Below are 27,279 nucleotides of genomic sequence, written 5' to 3'. Positions count from 1 at the left end.
TTCTGGAGAAGCAGAGTTGGAGACCCTGAGGCTCTGTTAGTTGGAGAGAATGGTGCGGCAGAAATCGTGCGACTGCCAACCCTTCTCTCTCCTCTCATCTCCTCTCTCTCTCCCCCCTCTCTCCCCTCTGTGTTTCATAACATCAGGCTTTCTCTCTCCTCTTCCTCTCAAAGAGACATATACAAATACTCCCTGGCACAGCCCCTCCCTCGATTTTTCCTTTAATATTTTTTTCAATTTTTTATTTCTAAATCTCACCCATTCGAACCTAGCTGCAGCAGTACAAAGTTCTCAACTTTTCCCCATCCGAGCTGCTATTTAGGTAAAATCTCAAAGCTCCCCCAATTTGAATTTCAATTCAAAATTTCAATTTCTAGGGTTTATTTCGATTTGGGTTTGTTTGGAATCTGCTCTTTCTTTGGTATTTTTGGTTATTCCATCGTTGGTTATGGCCTTCTGAGATGAAAGGGCCATGGGCGTCCATGGCTGCTGCCATGTTTGCTTAGTGTGAAAGGCTGATTTGCTTTTGGGTTTGTGTTTCTCTTGCTAATTTTGGATATGTTTGGATTTTGTTTTGCTGGGTTTGTCAAATTTCTGTAAATTTTCTATGAAGAATTGAACATTTGTGCCTGTCTAGGGTTTAGGTTTCGGCTGAAATGTTAATATCCAGGTTGAGATTTAGAAAAAAATTTGGGTTTTGAGTTATGTGATTGGATTTTTTGAGAGAGAGAGAGAGAGAGAGATTTAGTAGGATTTTATGGAAAAGGAGTGTGTGAGAACCGATCCAACAACCTTTGCAAATGACCCATTTTCGTGAAAATTCGCTCCGACTTCATCTCCCTCAATGGTGTCGCGTACACGATCTCGTCACCGAGCACCGGGCATTTGACGGTGGACTGGGAGGAGAGGAGAAGAGGGTTTGGTGGGTTGGTGCAGAGGAGAGAATGGAGGGATAAGAGAGGAAGGGAAGCTCGGGGGTGAGGTACAAGATGACCAAAAAAAAATATTGAAATTTTAATTTACACGTGGACTCCTTAATGACACATGGCGTCCAATCATTGTCCACATGGGCGCCACGTCATCAGTTAACGGAAAAGTTAACAGCCAGACTAACTGATGTATAAGACTGTCCCAAAATTAACACTTTAGGTATGACTTTGGGATGAAAAAAACTTGATGTATTAAATGTTGAAAACCACAAAACTTCAGGGTAGTAAACAGAGTTTAACCCATAAATCAAATAACCAAAGAACTCTTTTACCAAGCAGCAATTGGGTAATCCAAATTGGTATGTATTAGAACTGAGCTAAGACAGTCAGCCCTAAGTCCTTACATATAATTTTACTCTTAACAACTCCCTCCCTACGCACAATATTATTACATATACACCCTTATAATATTTATTAAATACAAAAACCTTGAAATGAAAAACATAAAAACAAAGAATGACTACTATTCTTTCCACTCTAAATGTACAAACAAAACTGCACTTCACCAATAATCTAACAAGGCAAACTTTACATGTAAACCAATTTTACCTCCCTCTTTTACTAGTTTAGCAGCTGTTACTAACCAATGTCCCGGAGCATCATGCGGGCCACGGACAACCTCCGCTGTTTCCACGTATTTAAGAAGCTTTGAAGAGTGATTTAGCATGGGTGGTCCATCTGGATATACACCCGAATTAAGTGCAGCTGGATCCTGTTTTTGCTGATCAGTTACTGTCCGCTGAGTGAAGGTGAACGTTGTGCTCAGATTCGTAAGGAAACTTGATTTGTGAGAAGCCTCTGGTACCGCAGCCCACTCAGTTTTCCGGATTCCACAATTGGGCACGTGGGAAAAATGCAGACGAAGGTGAAGTACTGTCTTGGGCCATTTCCCTTTGCTAAGGAGCTGTGCACCAGTTACAATGTACACGCCATCTGAATCTCCCTTCAACCAGTTGGGGTCATGCTTGACTACAGACGAACAAATTTTCGAATATCTCTTCCAATTAATTGGCTCTAAGAACTGGTTGCTCAACTCAGAGTCGTCAGAACCCCGCCACCAGCTTGGCCTTGTGCTGGTACTACCCACTGAAAGATCCATAGTATTTGGAAGGCTCGAGAGATGTTGTACATGTAGGGCTAGCCGATTTCGTCTTTTCCCTTCTAAGTACAGGCGTAGGCCAACAACTGGCTTTTGACTAGTTGAAACCTGAATGGACAGAAATTAGATGGGGAATGAAAATCAATTGACTAAAAGGCATATATAATCAAGACCAAACTGTTTGTGCTTGAGCTATTACAATGCAGTAACGTAACTGTAGATTTCAATTGGAGTTGACAAACAAAACAACGGTATGACTTCATTCAGATTTGTTTAATCATCTCTATTTAGTGCATGTTTAAGCAAGAGTGCTTTTTGGTGGGACAAAACTAAATCTGCTAAAGAAAGCCCAATGGATCCCATTGGAATTTAAGATGTCAGACTGAGGTGCGACTCTAGGCATACTGAACAGACAGACATTGAAACTTTATCAAATATGCGTGTAACTTTCAAAAGGGAACACTGCCTTTCAGCATCTATAATTACTTTCCATTTATCTCCAACTGATATTGCATATTTAAACATAGCCGGTACGTGCCAGCCTTGATCTCTCCACAGTCCAGTTTTGGGTGACAAGGCACGACAAGTGTTCTATGGAGGAGGTAGAATTGTAAAACATGCTTATGCATACCTACGATAACCCTGGCTTATAAGGCACGGAATCTATCTAAGATGGATAAGATTTGGAAAAGATGCAGCTATCCTTGTATCAACTTTGGTAACTATTAAGGCAAAAGTTTGGTATGCTATTGAAAATTAGACATAATGACGTCGCATCTACAGAAAAGATGTTGCTTGCAAACTAAGCAAGAAACCTTTCTGATCCAGTAAATATGGGCAGTGGTTTATCTGTTAGTAATTTGAATTCAATTCAGAATTGGATTTTACTTCAAAGCTTATTCAAAATGGAGTCAGATTATTAATTACAAGACGTGTTGCAACTGCAGGCCATGATTCCTATTCTGTTAGAACCAAAGAGTAGTTGAATCATTTCGATTTCTTCTGCTTCAAGTTTAATAGTCAAAGTTTCAAAATCTATCAATTTCCAAACTCATGTGTATGTGCATGTAGAGAGAGAGAGAGAGAGAGAGAGAGAGAGAGAGAGATTCAGGCACCTGTGTAGAGTTAACATAGATCTTAGGACCCATTAAACTGAGTTGCAAGGTAGGACAGGTGGCCTTTTTACGTTGAAGCGATAGAGGCATCTCACAGAACATAGGTGCCCATTGCCTAGGAACTTGGAACTCCAAGAAATGTTGTAAATCCTCTGGAGCAGGCTTGTCTGAGATGAGGATTATGGATCAATTAAATGCCCATTTGATGTATAGAAGCTCAAGAAAGATGTGTTGATATCATTGTAGGGTACATGCTGTGCAATTAATATGAACCCTAATAGTAAAACTTATGAACATCATTCCATTGGTTGGGCAGTGGATAACTTACAACGTAGATACAAGTTGATTGCATGACTAAGATAGCCACTTCCTGGAATCCCAGTAAGAAGAGAAGTAATAGGTACAAACTTAAAGAGGATAGCTTCTGGTTCAGTAAGCACTGACTGGAGCCAATTGGAATGACCATTCGAGAACACATCCCCTCCTCGTTTTGAGAAAATCATAGTAAGACCCTGTTCAAGTTAAAAAAGAGGAAAAGTTAATCACAGCCTAGGATTGTTGTTGTCCATACTAAAGTCCTTGATCTTTTTGCTTACATCCTTGCTTGATGTTTCGGGAAAAGTGGTTAACTGCATAGTGTTTGTCTGCAAAATAGGATCGAATACATCTGGAACCTACAGAAATGGTTGCCTTCATCAAATATCTACATGTAGAAAAAAAGGTATAAAACATTGAATAACAAATTTAGCAGTTTACTTTATGTCGTCCATCTCTTGTTTTTCCCCGTAGTAAAGAAGGGCTTCCGCCTGAAAATAGGAAATCCCCAAGATCCTCCAGGCGTCTTCTGACATCGGCTGTGGGAACCGGTGAGGAATATTTCTGTTTGACACAAACTAAATCTTGACCTCCAACAGCCATTCCTATTATTATGTGTGTCCCGTATGAACGGATGAACCTAGATAATGCGGCTGGATCCCAACGAGATGGAACAGATTTCTGTACTTTGTTATGCAATATTAATGGAGATGCTGTTAGTTGCAGATAGTATAATGAAATGAAGAAACCATCGAAAGCAAGAGATTTGGTTTCTGCAGCATCTTGAAGCCAGTCTCCAGTTAAATCGAAAATGGCATTAAGATAGCCTGAAGGAATTTTCCCTTGCACAGAAGATTTCTGATTAAGTAGCTCCGACATCTGCAAGAACATTATAACCAAGACTAACGGAATAAGTTTTAAGGCTTAAATATATGTTTCTTTCCATGTAAAAAGTACCAATCAGTACATATAATTAACATTCAAAATATAGTTTGTCATAATTCCATAAACAGGAGAGAGGAGAGAAAGAGAACGAAAAGACTACCAATGGAGAAGCAATACATGTTCCAACCAAAAACTATATCGACAGTCAGCTATAAGCAATCTAGAGTGTTTTAAAACAACTAACACACTGCAGTTAAACGTAAATAACACCATTGACAAAAGAACTGAATGCAGGACTTCCTGAAAATGGAAGAGCAACAGGGGATCAAAATGTTGTATTGCGAAACAATAGCACCCAAAACTTGGTACCATCATCTTTTCTCTATATTTTCCATTTTTGTTGTCAATCTAACTTCTAAAAGAACTTCGACCATAGTACAGCAGAGTATTCAACTGTTTCTCTTAAACATAGTATTCCATCCGTATTAACTTAATAGTATAGTGGATTCTGTTGAAAGTATAGAATCCTACATCACGAATTCTAAGCTTAGCGTTTGAGCTTCTCCACCCATGACCAATTGGTCTCGGGCTAGTGAGAATGTTGGGATATCAGGATGCTGGGATATTATACTAGCCTTCGAGTAATTTCCTTAGTCCAAGTAGAATTTCCAGTTTTAATCCCATAAGAAAAGGTAAAGTACCTATGTAATCAAATCTTTCACATTAATCGAGCACAAAAAATGGATTTAAACTTTTGGTTCACTGAAAGCACATATGCCGAGGGTCTTCCTCCTTTGTTCTTTTCCACAAAAGCATTGTATCTGCTACATTTCATATGCATGCTGCTCCACCTTCGTACAGTCAATTACTTTTTAACCTATTTACTACCCCAATCCAGACCCTTTTCATCCCAACTAGAAGGTTAAACCCTCAAAACAACTCCAAATCTCCAAAGCATTGTTGCTGGTCTAGAAATTTCAGAACCCTAATTTTTTGCCCCTGTTTGCTTTTTATAACATATCCGTCAAAACCGGTCTTCCCAATACCTAATCCACCGCATGAGTGAGATGCATACATACGAAGTTTCCCTAACACATACTATTTCAGAGACAAAAGCAAAAGTTTTTATCCTGAATGTAATACAATAGGGATCACACCTCCAATCAAAACGTCAACTACCTCTTACAACAAAAACAGAATAGACCTTATTTCATTGTGGTATAGCTATGTTTCAACATTGTATTTACATTTAACTTTATCCTTTTTTCCTTAACACAACCAATCTGATTATCTGACCAATCGAAATTTCGTACTTTTGTAGGATCCTTCCTATCGCCTGATGGAGCTTGTGTAGGTAGATGTTGCCTGGTAGGGCCAATAGAGAAGGGAAAGGTCAAGAAATTACAAATCAAACATGCTCCAACTTTCATCACCTCCCGAGTCTAGTTTACTATCAATGTCCCTGAAATCATATTCTATCGCCTATTAAACATCATCTACTGAATCTTGCTTTCTTATTGCCCCGGTGCATCACTTTCTAATTTTCTGCATCACATACCTGTGGCTGTACCTTAGCAGTACTACTTGGTTTTCCCTGCCGTACTCAGGGGTCTGGCCAAAGTGACTTTTCCACAAGTCCCTCCTATGGTCCTATACTATGTAGGTCAGTTTTGGCTTTGATATTTGAGTACTAGAGAATTGCAATTGTCAGATTACAAACTCCATGATAACGCGAAAACTAGCTGGCCCCTTCAGTTTCGTACTTGTTTGTAAAAATTCTATGTTTACTTCTCGTTGTCGTGATTAGCCTTTGTTAGGATTAGTTACTCTTAGACAAGAGAATCCTTGCAGGTGCAGGAGATGTAATTAACTCTAGAGTTTTGTTATGTAATTAAGGAAGAATAAGAGAGAAGCTTTGCGATTTGCCCGTTGGACTGTGTTTTGATCCTTATTGGTCTTCTTAACCAAGTATTAGCCACAGTAAATTAGAAACTAGGGGCTCGTTTGGAAAGTGCTTTTAAATGACCAAAAGCACTTTTCGAGAAATGTTATTGGGTTTTCAACAAAAGTAATCCTAATCAACTTGATTAGCTTGATTAATTAAATAAAATCGATCTAAGCACTTAAGGCACCTAAATTCCAAAAGAGAAAGCAGTTTAATCAACTCAATCAAGCAGTTCCCAATCACAACAATTACCATAAACCAAACACAAAATTGCAAAATCTCAGAAGGAAACAATCAAAGATTGAGAATTTTTCACCTGATTTAATTCAAGAACATCGGATTTGAACCGAATTCGATCGCCTTTATCGCAACTAATATCCTGAGGAACTCCACGAATGACAACTCCTCCAGCATTTGGAATCACAATGTCCCTCTTACTAGCCTCGTTCAGCACCACCAACCTCCCATCACCTCCCTTCAACCCCTTCGCAAACTTGAGTCTGAAATCGCTGCTCAAATCGAATCCCTGCCCAAGTGCCTCCAACGCTCTCACTTCTATGGCCTTCTGGGGGGCACCCTCCATCTTCATCCTTCTCTCTCTCTCTCCTATCTCTCTCTCTCTCTCTCTCTCTCTCTCTCTCTCTCTCTAAACGATCACAAGAAATGGCACCAACCCATGTGCTGCTATCAACCCAAATCAGCAAAAGTGCTTATGATTTGGTTAATTCAAGAAGTAGCTTTCAAATTCAAAGACTTGTCAGCCAGCTTTGAATTGAACCGCCACCAAGAACAAATGATTCAACGAAAGACAAAGTACGAGAATTTAATTTATCCACGGTTCAAAAAAGTCAACTAAGTGTGCTGTCCGTTTGTTTGTATACTTTTTATACAGTCTTTTCATCTTTACGCTAAGTTAAATAAAATAAAAATTAAACCTTGTAAGAACGGCAATGGCTACATATGGAAAGACCGGCTCAAGGGTTTGAACGTGGAAGATTCCGCTTGTAACGTCGAAAATTATAATAACTAGCTTCCATGCACGCGCGTGACCGGCTTAAGGGTTTGAACGTGGAAGATTCCGCTTGTAACATCGAAAATTATAATAACTAGCCTTTATGCACGTGCGTGAGCTCACATGCGTGCATAAAGCCTATTTTGAATCACGACGTGTTACGCGTGATTTACATGTTTTAAATATATTTATTAATGTAGATGGAAATGAATAATAAATACATTTAATAAAAGCGGTCTTTTAACTAAGCAGCTGAATCCATATTAATAAAAGCGGTCTTTCAATTTCCATCTACATTTTATTGAATTTACATTAAGATTAGAAAAAATAATATTTAATAAACAACTGATTGTTAGCCCATTGTGAGACTAAACATACTCTCTCCCTTTAGTGTAAATAACATCGTTTGTTAAAAATAATGATCATTTGACAACTAATTGAATCACATTATTATGCATGTGTGAGAGACTTTTTTTATAACTAGCACTACGCACCTCTTAAGTGTTTAAAATTTGAGAAATAATATTTCATAAACAACCGCGTGCAAAAGGTATTTTTTGAATCACAGCACGCTACTCGCGACTTAGACATTTTAAATGTATTTATATGCGTCAATTGCTTCAATATTTTTTTTTCTTTTTTTATCACTGGCGCTAGACGCCTCTTAAGATGTTTTGAACACATCATTCATGAATTTTCTTATTTTTATTATATTTTTTCCCCATCACTTGGGCACCATCAATTTTGTCATTTGTTTATTCTTTTCTCTCTTCCCTTTCATTTTTTTTATTATTTTCTCTCTCTCCATTTATATTTATATTTTATTTTATGATGATCAAATTACCAACTTACCCTTGCATGATTTGATATATTATTTTGGGTAGGTTTTGAATTTTTAGGCTAAGGGGCAGTTTGGTCCAATTATTTTTGTCAAAGGGGGTAACACCAAAATTTTTGTCCCATGCGTGACCCGAAGCACTGTTCATCTCACCATTGGCTTTATATATAATAGATTAATGGACAGTTACATGACAATTATCAATCCTCTTTGCTCAAAGAAAAGAAAACTACATGCACGGCATGATCTATATGGAGCGTAACGTCGATACTGACAGTATAAATTTGTATAGAGGATGAAATTAAATTAAAAGTTGTCGATTTTGTTAATCGTGTAGTTTTAAAAGGTAATGAAAATTGTAGTAATGGTCCATCAATTTTAATACAATTAGAAAGTTGATCTTTCAACTAAGGGTTTGTTTAGAAGGGCTTTTAAAATTACTGAAAGTGCTTTCGTTAAAAATGTTTTTTGAACCAATTCTTAGTAAAAACTCAAGTAAATCCTGGAAAGGCACTTGAAGTGCTTCCTGGAAGCACTTTCAAGTGCTTTTGGAACCCAAAACATTTTCTCTAAAGTACTTTAAGTTATTTTAAAAGCAATTCCAAACGAATCCTAAAAGAACATGACCATTGATCTATTAACTCATCAAAACATGAATCTATGGTCTTTTTCGTCAACTCTGTCAGAACTTTTGTCAAAATGAGTCACAGTGGATGGAACATTGCTACAATTGGTTAAAGTTGAAGGACCATTTCTCTAATTTGGTTAAAGTTGATGAACCATTACTCCAATTGAATTAAAGATGAGGGATCACCACTACAATTTTCTCATTTTATTTTTCATATTTGCCCATTGATTCGCCTCACATGTGTGGCGTGTGACTCATTTTAATGGAATTTCTGACGGAGTTGACGAAAATGACCATAGATGCACGTTTTGATAAATTAAAGAACAAATGATCATAAGTTTTTAGTTGAGGAGCCAACTTTCCAATTAAATTAAAATTGAGAAACCGTTTCCACAATTTTCTTTATTATTTAAAATTACACGATTAACAAAATTTACAACTTTTAATTCAATTTCATCCTTAATTACAAGTTTATGCTATCAATATTGGCGTAACGTTCCACATAGATCATGTCGTTCACATAACAATTATTTTTTAATTTTTAATTAAGCGACTGTTTCTATAATTTTTCTTAATAGTATGTAACCCTATTTAAGATATTTTTCTATTCAAAGCTCGCATTGATCGTGCTGATTTTTCTTTTTTAATTTATATTGTCTTGTATTATCCAATTGCGAAAAATAGGAAGCCAATAAATTCTTGGGTGGTTGGTTTCTTTTCAAACAAAATGTGAAGTGTCGACAGTTGAATCCTTGAACATTGACTTGGGAGGAAAGCTGGCAGCCTGTGGCTTCCCAAGTCAAACCTCCATTGCCTAATTTCTTACCGCTCCTCACTTGCTTTTGTTTGTATTTGCATCATTGCACGTGTTGGTCAGCGACAGCCTGCAGCTCAACGTCGTTAGTTTGTGCCTGTTTGGCCTTTAGCTATTTGTTGCCCTTCAGGTTGAAACATCGTCAGCAGCGGCGGTAGTGCCAGGATTTCATGTGTAAAGAATCTCTCACATACCTAAGTCTTTGGATTCAAACAATAAGGGATTTGAATAATTTGCATAAAACATTGAAAGATCCTAAATTCAATAATGAAAACTAAAAATATTGTACAAACACATAAATCCAAATACGAGGTAAAGAATAATTAAGAAAATTTTATAATATAGGTTAAAGCCAAAGAAAAGATGGTAGAATAAGGAGGCAAAGTGAAGACCGCACCGCAATAAGAGAGAGTGAGAGAAAAATGAGGTCGGACTTGGAACGGAAATGAGTTTGGATTTAGTACACACTTGAATTTTAAGAATATTAGATTGATCTAGAGTGATACTAAATCCACCTCATTGTCTTTTTTTTTTTTCATCCCATTTTAATAAAAATGATAATGACATATTTATATTTATACTTTTAGAAAGACTTTTAGACTCCTATTTATAAATTTATTATAATCTTCTATCCAAAAAATGGAATACGAATGAAAAAACTGAAAAAGTTTAGCAACCTTTCACCTCCCCCAGCCCGTTTCTCTCTCTCTCTCTCTCTCTCTCTCTCTCATCTCTGTGTGAATTTCTTTTACCATCTTGAAGAAAAGCTCAAAGGGGTTGCAGCATGAACAAATCTAATTTGAATTTCTAGGGTTCTGGTTAGTGAAGAAAAACCGAAAGCAATTGAATTGGTTTTATCTTGGATGCTTAGTTGTGAGAGAGAATGGCGTTGTTTTTTTATATATGAAGAAAGCTTCAACAGTTGAGCTGGATGCTTTCTTTCCAATTAGACCAAAATTTGTAAGATGGCATGCTACTTTCTTTGAAGATGGTCATTTGGATACAGCCAAAGTGCTTGGACGAATCCAATGGTGGGGTCTGAGAATTCTTGTTAGGTTGATTTGATCCAAATAGCACATTCGATGAACGAAATCAACTCAGGCAGTGCCATAGGTAATATATATATAAAAGAGAGGTTATTTTGGGAATAATAGTGGGTGGGGAAATAACTTTTTAAATTTTTTAAGTTTCTATGATGGTTGAAATTATAATGTAGCTGGGAAAATATGACAATGGGATGAGTCTAGTAGCACTCACCATCTATTATAGTAGCAAGAAAATGAAAAGATCATTCTGGTCCCTTAAGAGCTCCGCCACTGTGGGTCATGTAATCCTATTAATGACTATTATGTTAGAATGCGATAATATCAATTTACACGCATCGGATTTCATAAGAACGCTAAAGTGAAGTGAATTTAGGCGAAAATAACAATGTGATAAGTGACTCCTTGACGTTCTCGTGTTGCATCCCACATGTGCGAGATTTACAAATGACTACTTGTAAGGAGCCATTACAAATCCTTCTTAAATAGCTTTGTAGTTCTGCATTTCTGATCATTCGATTTAACTTTTAATAATCCATTTATTTCTCACTTTTAAATCCCTTTGGAATATAAAAGTCCGTCATGTAAACAATACCCCTAATGAATTAGTAAAGCCGCCAAAAAGGACGAACTGCTACCGTCAACTCTTATGTCGACGGAGAGACTGGGTCAACGAAGACATTGGGTTTGTATGCGATTTGGAATGTTGAGACCAAGTACCACACATAAGAAATATAGCCTATGTAGATAAGCCATTTCAAACTGCTGACATCCGCCACACGGTAAACTATTGCCTCTCACGCCCCGATTGATCCTATAATATACTTGGAATGGTGCATATTTTCAAACACACCAGTTGAACTTGAATTCAACGCTACATGTCGTTCAATGCTATGAGTGTTTTGATCGTTAGGTTTGATTTCTTCAAGTATTTAGGTCATCTATTTTCAATCTCAACCATTAATTCATATATCATTCAATCTCGACCATTAATCAATCGACTCCCCAATATTATTTTCCGCATCTGGAAACATTTCAGTGCAATACTGGCATGATACAACGGGAGGGGTCAAATGCAAGCAGTGATTGATTCTCTTTTCCAACCATGCCAGCCTCCTCTCGATGCTCAACACCGCGATGTGCATACACCGAATTTCAACCTGGGCAACTCTAGCGCAAGAACGAAGCAAGATGTAATAATCTGCATGTGCAACGTAAGTATACGCACCTTCATCCTTCTTCCGCACATAGTGAAGGTAATCAAATCTTTTGAGGTTCACCCTCGGGGGAATATAGCAAAACCTCTTCTCCTCCATGTCTAATTTCATTCGACGAATGGCTTCATCTATGAGAGTTCCCGCGTCATTAGCTCCTGAGCCATGACTATTTTGTGAACTGGGACAGGAATGATCGCCAGTTTTGTTCCTTTGATGGTCGCCTGCGAAGGGAGTGCCATCACTTGCACATTCGTCACTGTCCCTCAACGTTTTCTGTTCAACATCTCTATCACCAAACAATCCTTTTCCGGCTGCTGTTTCAGAATCCTGAAAACCAACAATATACATTGTGAAATGGTGTATTATTCACAGGTCAGACTAAAAGCCTAGTTAAGTATGTCCTTCTCATTGTCTATATGCATCAAGACAAAAACCGGTGAAACAAATGCGGTTAAACTAAAAGTGAACACAAGATGTATCAAAGCTCCAGAATCACAAACTTCAAAGGGCAAAAAAGATAATATCCCGTTCGAAAAAACTAGCCTGTATGCAGTATATGTATTGAAAGCTCAAATGAGTGGCATGAAGTACGGCCACATCTCAATTAGAGAGGCTTCCATCAGAATTTACTAATCACACTAATTTTCTAACTTTTTTTTTTCCATATTTTTCTATCTTTTCCAAAGTTAAGGAAATTTGCTAGTTGGAGTCCAATCAATGGGGTCAAGCCACAAAATGTCCACGATGGGCTGCAAATAAGAAAAATTAAGTTTCAAGGAGAAAGCCCAAGGGTCTGTTTGGTATCCTATTTGAAAATTTTTATTATTTCTCAAAACATTTCTTGAAAACAATTTTCTTTAAGACTCAAAAACTTGATTGGTTTGTTATTTAAAAATTTTAAATTTTACGACTTAAACTAGACAAAGAGATCTGAAAATAGGGGGACGGAGAGGGAGAAAGAGGAGAGAGAAGGAAAGAAAGTAAGAGAGGAGTGAAGGAAAGAGAAAGAAGAGAAAGGATTGGACGAGATAGTGAGGAAGATGAGTGAAAGAAAGAACTGAGAGAATAAAGAGAGCGGATTGGAGGAAGGACAAAAAATGTTAAAAAAAAAAAGGAGAGAGAAAGAAGAAGAGAGAGAGAGATAGGTTTGGAGTGAGAGGGGAGGAGAGAGAGAAAAGAAATGAGTGAGTTTAAGTTTAAAAACTCTAAAAACTCACTTTTTATGTTTTTAGAGAATAGACTATATTTTTTTTAGTTAGTCTTGAGTTCAGTTTTTAAAAATAGTCATACCAAACAAGTTTTTAAGGAAATGGGGGTAAGGCTAGCCAACATTCACCTCTCCCAGACCCTGCGTAAAGCGGGAGCCTTGTGCACTGGGTACGACCAAACAAGTTTTTAAGGCATAAAACTTAAAAATTGTTTTTGAGTTTAAAAAGTTGAATTCAAGTAAAGTACCAAACAAGCCCTAACTTTATAAAAAAAAACAAAGGCTGCCTAGCCTCGCCATCATTGTTTTCTGCTGTGAATTACTGACAAAAGTGACCAATCTTTCCAGTTGTTATTACAAAGAACTTATATACTTCAGATAGAGATGCTAACAAAGCAAATTTCATAACATTCTACAATCGGGTATACCAATCAGGTTGTTTTCCTTGGCTTACTACATATATATTTACATCTAACCAAGGGCTTCTGAAAGAATTTGAACTAATTGTGCCACAGTTAAGCATTTCTGTCCACAATTAAGCTGAGTACAGAAATTTTTTATTTAATATGTGTCACAAAATATGTGTTTGAGAAGACAATATCGCAACAGAAGTCAAGCTATACATTACCTTTCCACTCTGATAAAATTCCCATAACGATTCAATTAGCTCTTCTTCCTTTTCATCATTCAACAATGATTTTGATCCAGCAAAGACTACATCCTTGCAGAACTGCAGATACGTTGGCAAGTCCTTGCAATATTCTGCCAACAAAATGTGAGAATTTAAAACTTTATGATCGAATAATTGAAGGGAAGGGTGGGGGCAAATTGATAAATAATACGAAGAACACCTACTGAATTGCATCATTATTTCAACAGAAAACGGCTCCAACATATTTACCATAAGAATCGGCAATTTCATTATATCTTGCTTCAAGGCTGGACAGAAGTTCTGCAGCATCAGAGCTCTGAGTATTTGACGAGTTTCTACCAATATCTGTACCCAAATCATCCAGACTGCGGGACGGAGAACCTGAATCCTCTTCTGAGCCAGACCTCATTTTGGAGCTGGATATGGTATCAAGATCTCCTTTTTGGTTTGATGTGGAAGACAAAGCATGTTTACGTGACAAACATTTTTCCCATTCTCCAAAACCATGAATATTGTACAGAATTCTCACTGCTACAATCACTATTGACATTACAAAAGCACGAGTAGGAAGCCTAAACTCATTTGTTGATAACCACAAATCTGGAGGCATTGACCACTCATAAATGCGGCACGCATGAGGGAGGATCTTTTCAACTGGAAGAGATAACTTACCTAGATAGCGTAAAGCTATAGCATAAAAATTGACTGGAGGTAAGTGCAAGCCTATGGACTCAGAAATGGTTGCTGCCAGTGATTCCAACTTCTGCACTGGCACAGATTCAGTAGGCCTAAACATTAAGCTTGAACTTATTGGACATGCGCGTGAAGGCCCTCCTAATTCTTTTTCAATTTGAAGAAATGCAGAAAAATATGGAAGGTTTCCTTCTAATGACCATTTTACTATATCTGTTGGTAGGACTGCTTCCCTGGAAAGATGACAAGCCAGAAAGGAAACAGCTAAAGTATAAGATAATGGTATAGTGTTTCTCAACGACCTAAACCATACCATTACTGCTCGCTGACCATACTTTGTGTGCGGTTCTGCTCTGTAATTAGCACGTGGCTTATAACCTTCTAACGTGTCTCCTGAAACAAGGAAACTCAGTGATCAAAAACAGCAATAACCATAGAAGAAAATAAAGGAGCCCAATAATTAAAAAATCATTGAGATCAAGAATTTTCTAAATTTAATGAATAAATAAAAATTAATGCAGCAAAAGACCTCTACCAGACAACCACTGAGATTCATTTTTCTACAACAATAATTGAACATAAGAATCAATTAAACTGAAACATTCCTTTATGTTTCTTTCAAGCAATTGAGTATTGCTTCAATAACCAAAATCCACAACAAGAAAACTCAACTCAAGTGAAATATATAGGTTTACTCTCTTAAAGAAATGAGATTTAGTAGCTAAAAACCTTGTCGGCCTCGGCACATCTCAGAGTCAGCCCAATCATCATCGAAAACCCGAGTCCCTGCCAGGAAGCGTAGCCAAATGGTCGCAGACAACCCACAAATCATAGGGTTTACCTTAAACTTCCTAACCAAAGCCTCGCATTGGAGCTCAATCAGCCGCTGCAGTCCCATCACATACCTAAGTCTAATCTGTGTATAATAGTCCTCCACACTCAACTCTATGATTCCATCCAGTCCGAAATCTGTGGGACCCGTGGGTCCCTTGGCATCCACAGCATTGTGATCCTCTGTTTTGGTTTGACTAAAAGCGTTATAAAAAGGCGAGATGTTGTCTAAGGGTTGGGAAAGAGGCTCAGGTTTGACGGCAGAGCTAACGCCGCGGCGGACATGACGATTAGAGTAGAGGCCTCCACGTGCATCACCATCTTTATCGTAAAAATCCTCATCTGCGACTCCGGTGTCCTGGTAGTCCTCGGCTCGTGTGCTGCAGTTGGTGCAGTAGAAGTAGCCATCATTGCCTTCAACCAGCCCCACAGTGCCACAATTTTCGCAAATCCACTTATCCGACATTGAGGGGGTGAACTACACCAATGCTCCCTGAATATGGGCTATGCTATATCTCAATGCTTCCATCTCCTGAGATCCTTGATCATGGTGATTTTGGTCGTTTTCTTCATCATCATAATTATATATCTCTCTTCACTAAATAGAAACACAGGCCTTTTTTTCTTCTGACATTACTGTGTTGCAATCCTTTATTGACGCTCATAGCTCAGTCGGACCCAACCACAACTTGACAACAGACCCATATTTCTTGTGCAAATCCGACAACACATCTGATCAATGCCAAACGAAAACAGTAATCAGTTAAACTTTTCTCTCTATCCCATATCACTAATTCACAATCACAAAACAAAACAAAAAAAATTGTATTTTCCACTTCTCAACCTCTTCATTTATTGGAACCCAGGAAAACTCAACAAAATCAATTAAATTTGTATTGATTCTCCTTCCTTCAACTTATATTCCTAGTGTTCTACTTAAATTTCAACTTATATACCTAGTTTTCTACTTCAAATCAAATATTGATGAAAACCCAAAAACATTCCTTTACTTGTATTCCTGGTGTTCTACAATTTTATATTTTGATTAAAACCCAAAGAATTCCTTTACTCATATTCCTGGTGTTCTACTTCAATTTTATATTTTGATGAAAACCCAGAAACCCTTTTTACATATATTACTACTCTAGAATTTCAAAATTTTATAGAAAATCCAAAAAACTTGTGTGCTTATATTCCTGGAATTCCACTTCAATTTTAAATTTTGATAAAAATAAAATAAAAAAAATACCCCATTCCCATTACACCCAGCAACCAAACTTGCAAACTTTGAGCAGAACTCAACAAAGTTAATCTACTGTACTTAACTTCAAAAACCCAATAAAAGAAAAAGCATGAGAGATTGAGAGAACTGCATTAGGGATTGAAGTCTAACCAAGTGATTACCTGTACTACATATTACAGCACCAATTCAAAGAAGCCTTCGAAGAATTGGTGCCCCATTTTCTCTAACCAATGAATAAAACTTAACTCAATCTGCTACTGAGCCTACGAAGTTCAAAGAACCCCAAATCTTCCAATTCTACCTTCCCTCCAATTATCCAGTTCAATATTTCAATCTCCGAACAACAAGATGTCGAAATAGCAAAAATAGAGGTTGAGAGAGAAGGAAGTTTACCTTTTTGTCGGTGAAGAGTGCTCGAACCAGATGAGAGGGAGAAATCGAGCTCGAAGGGAGAGTTCTCGAACGGCAAGAGAGAGCTGGGGAGGAGCGGCGAGAAGATATGCAGAGAAGCGTTAGTTGTGAACGGCGCATTGGGAAGCGATAGTTGTGAACGGCGCGTTGGGTTTAGAAGAAAGAGACGGGTTTGGATTGTGAAAATTTCATTAATCGGTACTGTTAATCCGCTTTTCTCTTCTTTTTTTTTTAATTTTTTTTTTTTTAAGAAAACTAAAGAAAATAACTTGAAAGTTTGAGTTTTAACGAAAATTATAAAATAAAAGGTAAATTAAATAGTATCAGGATTGATTTGTTAGTGTAAAAATATAGTTTTTCATTAAAATGAACAACAGTAACGAGAGCTTTTTGTTCAAGTTTTTTTTTTTTTTATAATAAGTACATCGATATTTTTACATTAAGAAAGGAGAAGTTCGGCTATACCACATAATAGACAACTTAATTTGGTATCGAATTCGTCATCCATGAGATTCGAACCTAAGACCAAAATCCAGATTATATTACAGAGACCGCTTTTCTCCTGTTTTGAAAAAACAAATATTAATTTTCTTTATAAAATATAATTAAGGTGTATTTAATTGATAGTTAAGAGATTATATTCACACACCCTCAATTACTTCTCACACACTCTTTTATTTTTTTAATATTTTTTTGATATTATACACACCACTAATACTTGATAGAAAAATATTAAAAATTTAAAAAGACGCAGAAAATAATTTCGGGCATTTGAATATAACCCCTCCAATTTAGTAATTTTAATGAATTTATAAATTTAAATAGAGTGCAAATATCAATAGTGACGAATTTGTAACTAATTTATTTTGAAACTTATTATTTTTTGAACAAAAGAAACTAGCCACACTAAATGAGAGGAGAAGAACTTGTGTGAGGCCCGGCTTGCCCGTGAGCTTTCCTGAGTGGCACTATTAACCATCCAAAATGTATTAAGTTTTAAATATAATTTTTTTATATTTAAATTAATCGTAATTATTTTTTCTACTAATTAATATACACCATGAGATTCATCAAATAATTTTTTTTTTATTTTCTCCTCCTCTTTTTTCTTCCCAAACTCTCTGCCGTATGCAATCTTCTTCGCCAAACCGTCTTTCCCTTCATATCCAACTATCATAAAATGAAAATGAAAATCCGACAGATTACATATTTTGAAAGAAAAAAAAGTTGGCTCTTCCTTCTTATAATTATGAGCAACATTTTGTTAAAATTTTGTTTGCTTCTTAAATTTTGGGAAGAGGATCCTCTCCTGAGATTAGGATGGGGATTCTCCTGATCATGAAATCTGAACCGTTCAAATTTAATCCAACAGCTCCAAACAGGAGGATCTTCTAAAAGTTATAATAATTGCAATCGTTGGATTAAATTTGAACGATCTTGATTTCATGGTCAGGAGGATCCCCATCCTGAGTTCAGGAGAGGATCCTCTTCCTGAATTTTGTATGTGTTTTTGGTGACGAGACTTCATTGCAATTCCAACCCAACGAAAATTAACATCCATGACAATGACAACCCAGTATTTCATCAATATTTTTGGAAACAAGAAACCTAGTTGAGGAAGAACAACTGCTGCACGGTGAAAGGATAGTCTAAGATGAAAAAAGAATGGAAAAAAAAAGGGAAAAATATGGGTCATTAATCTAAGAGGAAATTGGAGAAATGGTCCTTGAACTATGATTGAATTGTAACTTTGGTGTCCTTAAACTAGAAATTCATTAGATTTGATCCTTGAACTTAACAAAATGTGGAGCATTGGTCCCTGTATACTAACACCGTGAGATTTTCTGTTAATTTGATGTCGTGATCTTTGTGGACTTCATATTTTCTGTTAACTCTCTCTCCCCCATCTTCCCTTCCGCCTCACCCTCCTCCAAACCCCAGCCACACCATTGTAGCACTCTTCCAACAACCAAAACAAAAGAAAGTTTCTAATCCAAATTTGGAACACTTCTTCGGATCTCCCTTTGCAAACGGATTCACAATGATATCCATTCACGCTGTCTCGACAGGTAAGATTCAATAATTTTGTGGGATGTGGGTTCGGGGTTCGGGTGAAGGCGGTGGTCCGTGGGCTACAAATTAGGGTCCGCTGGGGAGTGGGCATTAGCGATTGGGGGTTGGAAGTGGGAGGTTGGCGGGGAGTACTGTATCAAAGATTGAAGGTGAAGGGAGGGCTACGAGTGTTGGTAGGATGAGGTAGGCCTGCACTTTCTGTTGTATACACTTTTCACTAACAAGTAAACACTTTTACCTAAAATTTAACGGAATTGGTTACGAAGGACTATTCCTCCACATTTTATCAAGTTTAAGGATCAAATATAATGAATTTTTAGTTTAGAGATCAAAGCTACAATTGGATCATAGTTCAGGGACAATTCCTCCCATTTCCTCTTAATCTAACCGTGTGTTTTAATTAGAAGAAAATTTAGTTATGATGATTTTAAAGATAAATATGTGGTAAAATAAACGCTCATTTACCACGTCACAAAATTTGAGTGATCGGTAGTGTCACTCAACGAAGTTCGATGGCAAGTCAAGCCCCCACACAAGTTTTTTTTTTCAAGGGAGAGGGAGTGAGCTTAGCCTAATAATAGACTAGCAATAATGTGATTCAAATTCGTTTTTGGCGATAATCGAACATAAGTCATCTCATTTACAAGTAAAGAGGAATACTACTAGATTGTAATACTTAATGGCGAGTAAACTTGTTATTCAAATTATATTAAAAAATGAGGGAGGAAATAATATAGGTGGGTGGGCATAGTAGAAAGCCCAATGTCAATTCCTCTTCTCAAGCCTGTCAATTTCTTTCACGACCCCTTAAATTGATATGAAATGACACGAAAATAGTAAGTTTTGATTCAACCTGTTAATGATCGGATCCTTACTATATCACGCGTTAACAAATCGCGTTGTTATTAGATCATCCGTTAAGAACATAATAAGATAATGTTTATCAGGTTTAGATATTAGACATGTCAAATTCTTGCATGATTCGTAAACGCAAAACGAAATGATACACGGCACGTTAACGAATCGAGTCGTTATCGAGTCATCTGTTAAGAATCTGTTAACATAATATATTTGACATGACATGACTCATTAAAATAACAATTACGACATGAAAACGACAAACACGATCCGTTGTTAGGTTGGAGGCAGATTCTCTGCCCTCCCACTTCCCGTGCCCTCCTATTTGTGTGGTCACGGTTAAGTCACGTCAACATTTTATATTACTATTCTTTTTTATCTTATTATCTCTATAAAAAGTATATATAAAATATTGACACGACCATGGAAGAAAATGCCGATAATATCGACGAAATATCGCCGATATTATCGGTTTTTCGCGCAATGGATATTTAAATAGGTATCCAAATGGTTTTCGTCAAAATATCGTGATATTTTGGAAATATCGCGATATTTTTTGAACTGCTACTTGGAGAAGAACGCTAGAGCTTCTACAGCTCCGGCCGACTGTAAAACAAGACCCTAGACTCCGATCTAGGGGGTTCGAGACTTGTCGGAGGAGGAAGACGAGGAGGCGGAGCAGTCAACACGGACGACAACGTTTTCGACTTGGGGGACGAGGGAGTGGAAGTGGCGGGAAACGACGCAGCAACGGCCGAGGGCGGCAGTTGCTGCTGCGGTGGCGGATTTTGATTCCCGGTGGAAGCCATGGGAAGAGGAGCAGCAGATCTATAAATATGTGTGTGGGTTTTGTATGTGAATGAAAAAGATGGGATTTTGATTCCCTGACGGAATGGATTTTAGAGAGAGAGAGATGGGCGATCGGGAATTTGGGATTTGCAGAGAGAGTGGGATCTGAAGAGCATGACGAGCAGGGAGGAGAGAGAGAGAGACAGCGAAAAATAATTAAAAGTTGTGGGAATGAGGAAAGACTTTGGAGTGAAGAAGTGGGGTCTTGGAAGAGACCACTATAAGAGAGAAGGAGGTGATTATTATTTGAGATTTTACGAAACGACGAAGTATGTCATTTCGTGTTTTTGACATAATATTTTATAATATTAATATAAAAATTGACGTTAAACTGTAAATTGTCAGTAATGTTTAAATTATGTCTCCGTGAAAATATCAATATGCAAATTGTCAGTAGTGTTTAAATTTGTCAGTAGTGTTTAAACTTCTTTCATTAATTACTACATGTTTTCTACACTCACAATGTTTGTCAGGTCGCTATATAATCAACTTAAATCAGTTAAATCCATCATGCAATGCATTTCCTTCCAATTTTTTGTGATAAACTAATAGATAATTGATTAAATAAACATCCTGCAAAGTTTCAATAAAAATTTCCAAGTTTTTCTTACAATTTCTGTGGTTTCCATGTAATTTTTATCGATATCGATATTATCTCGATATTTCCATCGATAATTCCGTGTTTTCGGACTACCGATATTTCCGATATTACCGATATTTAATACCTTGGACGCGACTTAACCGTGACTATACAAAACAGAAGAGAACGGGAAGTGAGAGAGCAGAGAATAATCTGCCTCCTGTCTTACGTCTACAGTTAATAATTGAGGAAATAAGAGAAATTTTCTGGAATAAGTTTGAAAGAAGGGTTGGCATGAGGACACTCGGGGTTGCTATAGGACTCTCCCCGGTCCCCACCCACGCCATAAGCGTGAAGAGGAAGCATTTCTTGTTCGTACAGTCCCAGTCCCACACCCAATAGCTCTCTACTCTGTCTTCCTCTATGGTTTTTTATTTTTATTTTATTTGTTTGTTTCAAGTTTCTGTCGGTGTCTGGTCTCTCTCCATACAGAAATATGGGTCGGGCGAAGCAGACTGCTAGCAAATCAAGCGGTAATAAGATTCCTCTGAAGCTGCCTACCGTCCAAGTATGTCCATTTTTTTGTTTGGATTCATCAGTTCCTATATTTTAACCTCCTAAATGCATCATTTCAATCATTTTTTGTTTACTTTATTGAGTTGCATTTTCTTGGTTTAAATGTTGAGAAATTTTCAATGTGTCAGAAAAACAACCTGATATACTCAGTATCTAACCGTTTGTATTATGCGGGCACACTGAAAATCACTCTTAAATGTAAAGCTTTGCCCCCATTGAATAACACCGAATTGTTCCACTATATTTTCTTTTTATGGGAAAGAAGATGAAACGTTTGAAATTGCATTTCAGAAATTCAATGTCAACTTTCATAGTCTTCGACAATGGTTTTGGAATGTGAATGGAAAGACAAAGAGAAATGCTAAGAGACTCTCTCAAAAGTAACTCTGTCATATCATAGTTTGACGTCAATTTTTATGTCAATATTATAAAACATTTTGCCAAAATCATGAGTTGGTAGAGAGTTCATAGAGAGTTCTATTTTGAGAGAGTCTCTTAGTATTTCTCAAAGACGAATGGGGAAGTGTTTTGCCACTCTCTTTTTCTCCCTGTTCACTCCTCCCTTTTTATGTTTAGCATTAGAAATGAATAGATCAAAAGAGAATCAAAGGACAAAAACAATAAAAGTAGCATATACGGAAAAAAATGAGTTTGTGAATATCACTACTCCTTTTAACAAATGGACTACTCAATGATTTAATCACTTTCTCTCCGTTATTACAATCCTTTATATTATATAAAATAACTTGGGCTATGTTTGGAGTTGAGGTTAAATTAGTAAGGAATCGATCACCAAAAACTAGGTAGGAGGGATTAGAATTTAGAAATGCACTTCATAAGTATTACAAAGACATGCTAGGGGTTAACAAATCCCTACTTGGAATCTATCATTTACAAATCCCTATTTGATACCTGCTCATATGGTGCATGAAAGAAAACAAAAGAAATAGGGCATAAATCAGATAGAAGAGACGTAAGTTTGTTGGGTTGTACCTTGATAATTCATTGAAGGCGTATAGTGTGTATTATATACATGAAAATTGCTAAGGAGACCCTTTCAAAAGTGGAACCCTCTATGAACTCTCAGCTAAATTGACATTAAACTTGTTATTAAACTATGAGATGACAGAGTCCATAGAGAGTCCCACCTTAAGATAGTCCCCTTAGCATTTCTCTATATACTATACAAAGCGATACAAGGAAGATACATCTGTACATCAGAAGTCTAAAGGTCTCTAATTTATTTGTGCATTGATAATCCCTTGTATCTAACATTTTGTTATCATTCTTCTCTTATTAACTTGATATTAATACATTGGAACGCAGAAATACCTCACCCAAACGTAGCCTTAATGATTCTTAGAGTTCATTTCTAATTTTGGTTTGGTATTTACTATTTTATCCGAAGACAATCATGAAAAAAACAGCGACAACACGCGGAGCTCCTCGAGCGGATCCAAGCTGCTCTCAGATGCCACCACCCCCACCTCCAAAGGCAAATGCTCAAGTGCCAAAACTTGAAGTGGATGGGAAGCAAGTGTTTATAAACGTCTCTGGTTTGAAGGATCACAAGTACGCAGAGTCTGTAACGAGGGGATTGCCAAGCCCTGAAATCTTGTCAATGTTGATGAATTCAACTCATGCAAACCTGATACTTGAGGCCTTCCAGCATGCTACTTCTGTATGTGCAACTCTATCACCTTTGAATTGCTTAAATTCAATTAATGCTGCTCTTGTTTAGCTAAGGAAAGACTTAACGCAAAACCGAGCGTAGTGGTGTTCTAGGATTCATACAGCCAACTCCACTTAGTGGGATAAGGCTTAGTCGTAACAGGCCGTGAGGGCTTCATCACCCAATGCAGCCAAGATTTCAAAGAAAGAACCCTGCAGTTGTTTAAATCTAATTTTGCGTCTGCCCTTCTACTCCTTCAGGCTGCCTCTTTGATTGCCACTACTACGGTGGAAGAGTACAGCGACGACTATCAAAATTTTGAGGAAAGAGCACAAGGATTTATTTAGCAAATGCCAACAAGCATCGAGAGGAAGCTAATGGAGGGCTCGTATTTTGAGTGAGATACAGATATATAGTTGTATATAACTGAATACGAAAGAAAAGTTCTTGAGGTAGTCTGACTTGTGAAGAATGAGAGGTTTTTTCTCTTATTTTATGATGTCATTATTGTACACATAAAAGGCCAGGTTAACCCATTTTTCCTTGGTAAATTGGTTTTTCTTTAAATGGGTGAGGTGCTTCCAAATTCCAAGGAGTTTTAGACCAAGAGACGAAGAAATTGATCATAAAAAGTTACATTGGAGGAATCAGAAATGCACTACGGGTGCATTACAAAAAGCCCAATGTCTATTCCTCTTCTCAAGCCTATCAATTTCTTTTACGACACATTAAATTGATATGAAATAATACGAAAATGGTAAGTTTTGAGTCAACTTGTTAACGATCGGATACTTATTGTGTCACGCGTTAACAAATCGCGTCATTATTAGATCATCTGTTAAGAACATAATAAGATACTGTTTGTCAGGTCTAGATATTAAACATGTCAATTTCTTGCATGATTCGTAAACGCGAAACGAAACGATACATGGCCCGTTAACGAATCGAGTTTTATCGAGTCATCTGTTAAAAATCTGTTAACATAACAGATTTGACATGACATGACCCTTTAACATAACAATTACGACATGAAAACAACAAACATGACATGTTGTCAGGTTTACTTCTTCAGTTAATAATTGCGGAAAGAAGAGAAGTTTGAAAGAAGGGTTGGCATGAGGACATTCGGGGTTGTCATAGGACTCTCCCCGTCCCCTACCCACGCCATAAGCGTGAAGAGGAAGCATTTCTTGTTCGTACTGTCCCAGTCCCACACCCAATCGCTCTCTACTCTGTCTTCCTCTCTGGTTTTTTATTTTTATTTTATTTGTTTGTTTCAAGTTTCTGTCGGTGTCTGGTCTCTCTCCCTACAGAAATATGGGTCGGGCGAAGAAGACTGCTCGCAAATCAAGCGTTAATAAGATTCCTTAGAAGCTGCCTACCGTCCAAGCATGTTCATTTTTTATTAGGAAAACTAACAAAAAGTTTTAAAAAAAAATTTCTTTTAACGAAAAACCATTTTTAAAGGTATAGTGAATAGTGACTGTTATAGATAAAAATGTGGTTTTTCGTTAAAAGTGAAAAGTACCGAGAGTTTTGTTGAAACTCCATTTTTTATTTGGATTCATCAGTTCCTTTATTTAAACCTCCTAAATACATCATTTCAATCATTTTTTGTTTACTTTATTGAGTTGCATTTTCTTGGTTTAAATGTTGAGAAATTTTCAATGTGTCGGAAAATCAACCCGATATACTCAGTATCTAACCGCTTGTATTATGCGGGCACATTGACAATAACTCTTAAATGTAAAGCTTTGCCCCCATTGAATAACACCGAATTATTCCACCATATTTTCTTTTAATGGGAAAGAAGATGAAACGTTTGAAATTGCATTTCAGAAATTCAATGTTAACTTTCATAGTCTTCGACAATGGTTTTGGAATGTGAATGGAAAGACAAAGATAAATGCTAAGGAACTTTCTCAAAAGTAGAACTCTGTCACATCATAGTTTGACGTCAATTTTTTTGCCAATATTATAAAACATTTTGCCAAAATCATGAGCTGGCAGAGAGTTCATAGAGAGTCTCATTTTGAGAGAGTCCCTTAGTATTTCTCAAAGACGATGTTTTGCCACTCTCTTTTGCTTCCCGTTCACTCCTCCCTTTTTATGTTTAGCATTGGAAATGAATAAATCAAAGGAGAATCAAGGGACAAAAACAATAGAAATAGTGTACTCAGAAAAAATGAGTTTGTGAATATCACTACTCCTTTTAACAAATGGACTACTCTATGATTTAATCGCTTTCTCTCTATTATTACAATCCTTTATATTATATAAAATAACTTAGGCTATGTTTGGAGTTGAGGTTAAATTAGTAAGGAATCGATCACCAAAGTTAGTTAGGAGGGATTAGAATTTAGAAATGCACTTCATAAGTATTACAAAGACATGCTAGGGGTTAACAAATCCCTACTCGGAATCTATCATTTACAAATCCCTCTTTGATACCTGCTCATATGGTGCATGAAAGAATATAAAAGAAGTAGGGCATAAATCAGATAGAAGAGACGTAAGTTTGTTGGGTTGTACCTCTTTGATTGCTACTACTATGGTGGAAGAGTACAGCGACGACGATCAGAATTTTGAGGAAAGAGCACAAGGATTTATTTAGCAAATGCCGACAAGCATCGAGAGGAAGCTAATGGAGGGCTCGTATTTTGAGTGAGACACATATATATAGTTGTATACAACTGAATACAAAAGAAAAGTTCTTGAGGTAGGCTGACTTGTGAAGAATGAGAGGTTTTTTCTCTTATTTTATGATGTCATTATTGTACACATAAAAGGCCAGGTTAACCCATTTTTCTTTGGTAAATTGGTTTTTCTTTAAATGGGTGAGGTGCTTCCAAATTCCAAGGAGTTTTATACCAAGAGACGAAGAAATTGATCATAAAAAGTTACATTGGGGGAATCAGAAATGCACTACGCGTGCATTACAAAAAGCATGTGAGAGGGTCATTTGCAAATCCCTCTTATATTCCTTTGTAAGGCTCATGTGGTACACTTCTAATTCCTCCTAACTTTGTGTAATCCATTTGTTTGTTCTTTGTCTAAATCCCATGAAATTTGAAAGTTAGGTTTGAGTGAAGGATTTCCAAGTTCAAAGGAATGGAGGTTGAGTTTGTAAAGAATGAATCACAAAAAGTTGCTGGTTAGTTTTTAAGTTCTCTTTCAATGATTATTAAATGAAAACAAAAAATCAATCAAAATAATAATTTTTACCCATTTGACATTCTTATTTTCGTTTTAGTTTTTTTTTCTTTATATCGTGTAACATATTTGACGACATAATACACACAATAATGTCAGTAGTCTCAATAATAAATGATAAATACACAAAAGTTTCGTATATCATATATGCAATGCAATAATTCCAATAAAATAAAGGTATAGGCAAACGAAATTTACACGATCTGTTTTATTATTGACAGAGACTCCAAAACGACATTTCACGGGCGTATGCAATATTTCTTAGATGGAAGAAGTTGTGACCCGAAAGCCCAAGATGACGTAGGACAATGTGAACAGTACAAAAGGAGTGAATAATATAAAACCAAACCTATCAATGACAAAATGAAAAAAACAAAGGACAACTAATGAAAAATATTTGAAAATTTTGAGTTTTAACGATAAAGACAAAATAAAGGATAAATTAAATAGTATTATGATTGATTTTTTAGTGTAAAAATATAATTTTTTGTTAAAATAAACAATACTTTGAACATTTCGAT

General features: G+C 36.7%; 3 protein-coding genes across 4 annotated transcripts; 1 reads left to right on the top strand and 2 right to left on the bottom strand.

Annotated features, from left to right (window-relative positions):
- Positions 1–1,271: 1,271 nt before the first annotated feature.
- On the bottom strand, positions 1,272–7,156 carry LOC126618886 (MACPF domain-containing protein At1g14780-like). Of its 2 annotated transcripts, XM_050287101.1 has the most exons (7): positions 7,001–7,156; positions 6,665–6,970; positions 3,960–4,397; positions 3,800–3,877; positions 3,532–3,715; positions 3,204–3,370; positions 1,272–2,196 (listed from the first exon to the last, which is right to left on the bottom strand). In XM_050287101.1, exons 2-7 carry the CDS (start codon positions 6,935–6,937, stop codon positions 1,492–1,494), a joined length of 1,845 nt encoding a protein of 614 aa, XP_050143058.1. In that variant the 5' UTR covers positions 6,938–6,970; positions 7,001–7,156; the 3' UTR covers positions 1,272–1,491. The 2 variants fall into 2 exon arrangements, with proteins under 2 accessions (XP_050143058.1, XP_050143057.1); XM_050287100.1 differs by having other exon boundaries at positions 6,665–7,149.
- Positions 7,157–11,627: 4,471 nt separating this feature from the next.
- On the bottom strand, positions 11,628–17,102 carry LOC126618885 (TATA box-binding protein-associated factor RNA polymerase I subunit B). Its single transcript, XM_050287099.1, has 5 exons — positions 16,920–17,102; positions 15,182–16,015; positions 14,009–14,845; positions 13,736–13,869; positions 11,628–12,227 (listed from the first exon to the last, which is right to left on the bottom strand). The coding sequence occupies exons 2-5, from the start codon at positions 15,747–15,749 to the stop codon at positions 11,673–11,675; spliced, it is 2,094 nt and encodes a 697-aa protein (XP_050143056.1). The 5' UTR covers positions 15,750–16,015; positions 16,920–17,102; the 3' UTR covers positions 11,628–11,672.
- A 4,542-nt stretch (positions 17,103–21,644) lies between these two features.
- Positions 21,645–24,313, top strand: LOC126618905 (uncharacterized). Its single transcript, XM_050287122.1, has 3 exons — positions 21,645–21,865; positions 23,282–23,554; positions 23,806–24,313. The coding sequence occupies exons 1-3, from the start codon at positions 21,794–21,796 to the stop codon at positions 23,890–23,892; spliced, it is 432 nt and encodes a 143-aa protein (XP_050143079.1). The 5' UTR covers positions 21,645–21,793; the 3' UTR covers positions 23,893–24,313.
- Positions 24,314–27,279: the final 2,966 nt, after the last annotated feature.

Source organism: Malus sylvestris, chromosome 4 (genome assembly GCF_916048215.2).
Source record: "Malus sylvestris chromosome 4, drMalSylv7.2, whole genome shotgun sequence".
Classification (NCBI taxonomy): Eukaryota; Viridiplantae; Streptophyta; class Magnoliopsida; order Rosales; family Rosaceae; genus Malus; species Malus sylvestris.
Note: the sequence above shows the minus strand (reverse complement) of the source record. Positions and strands in the feature narration are given on the sequence as shown.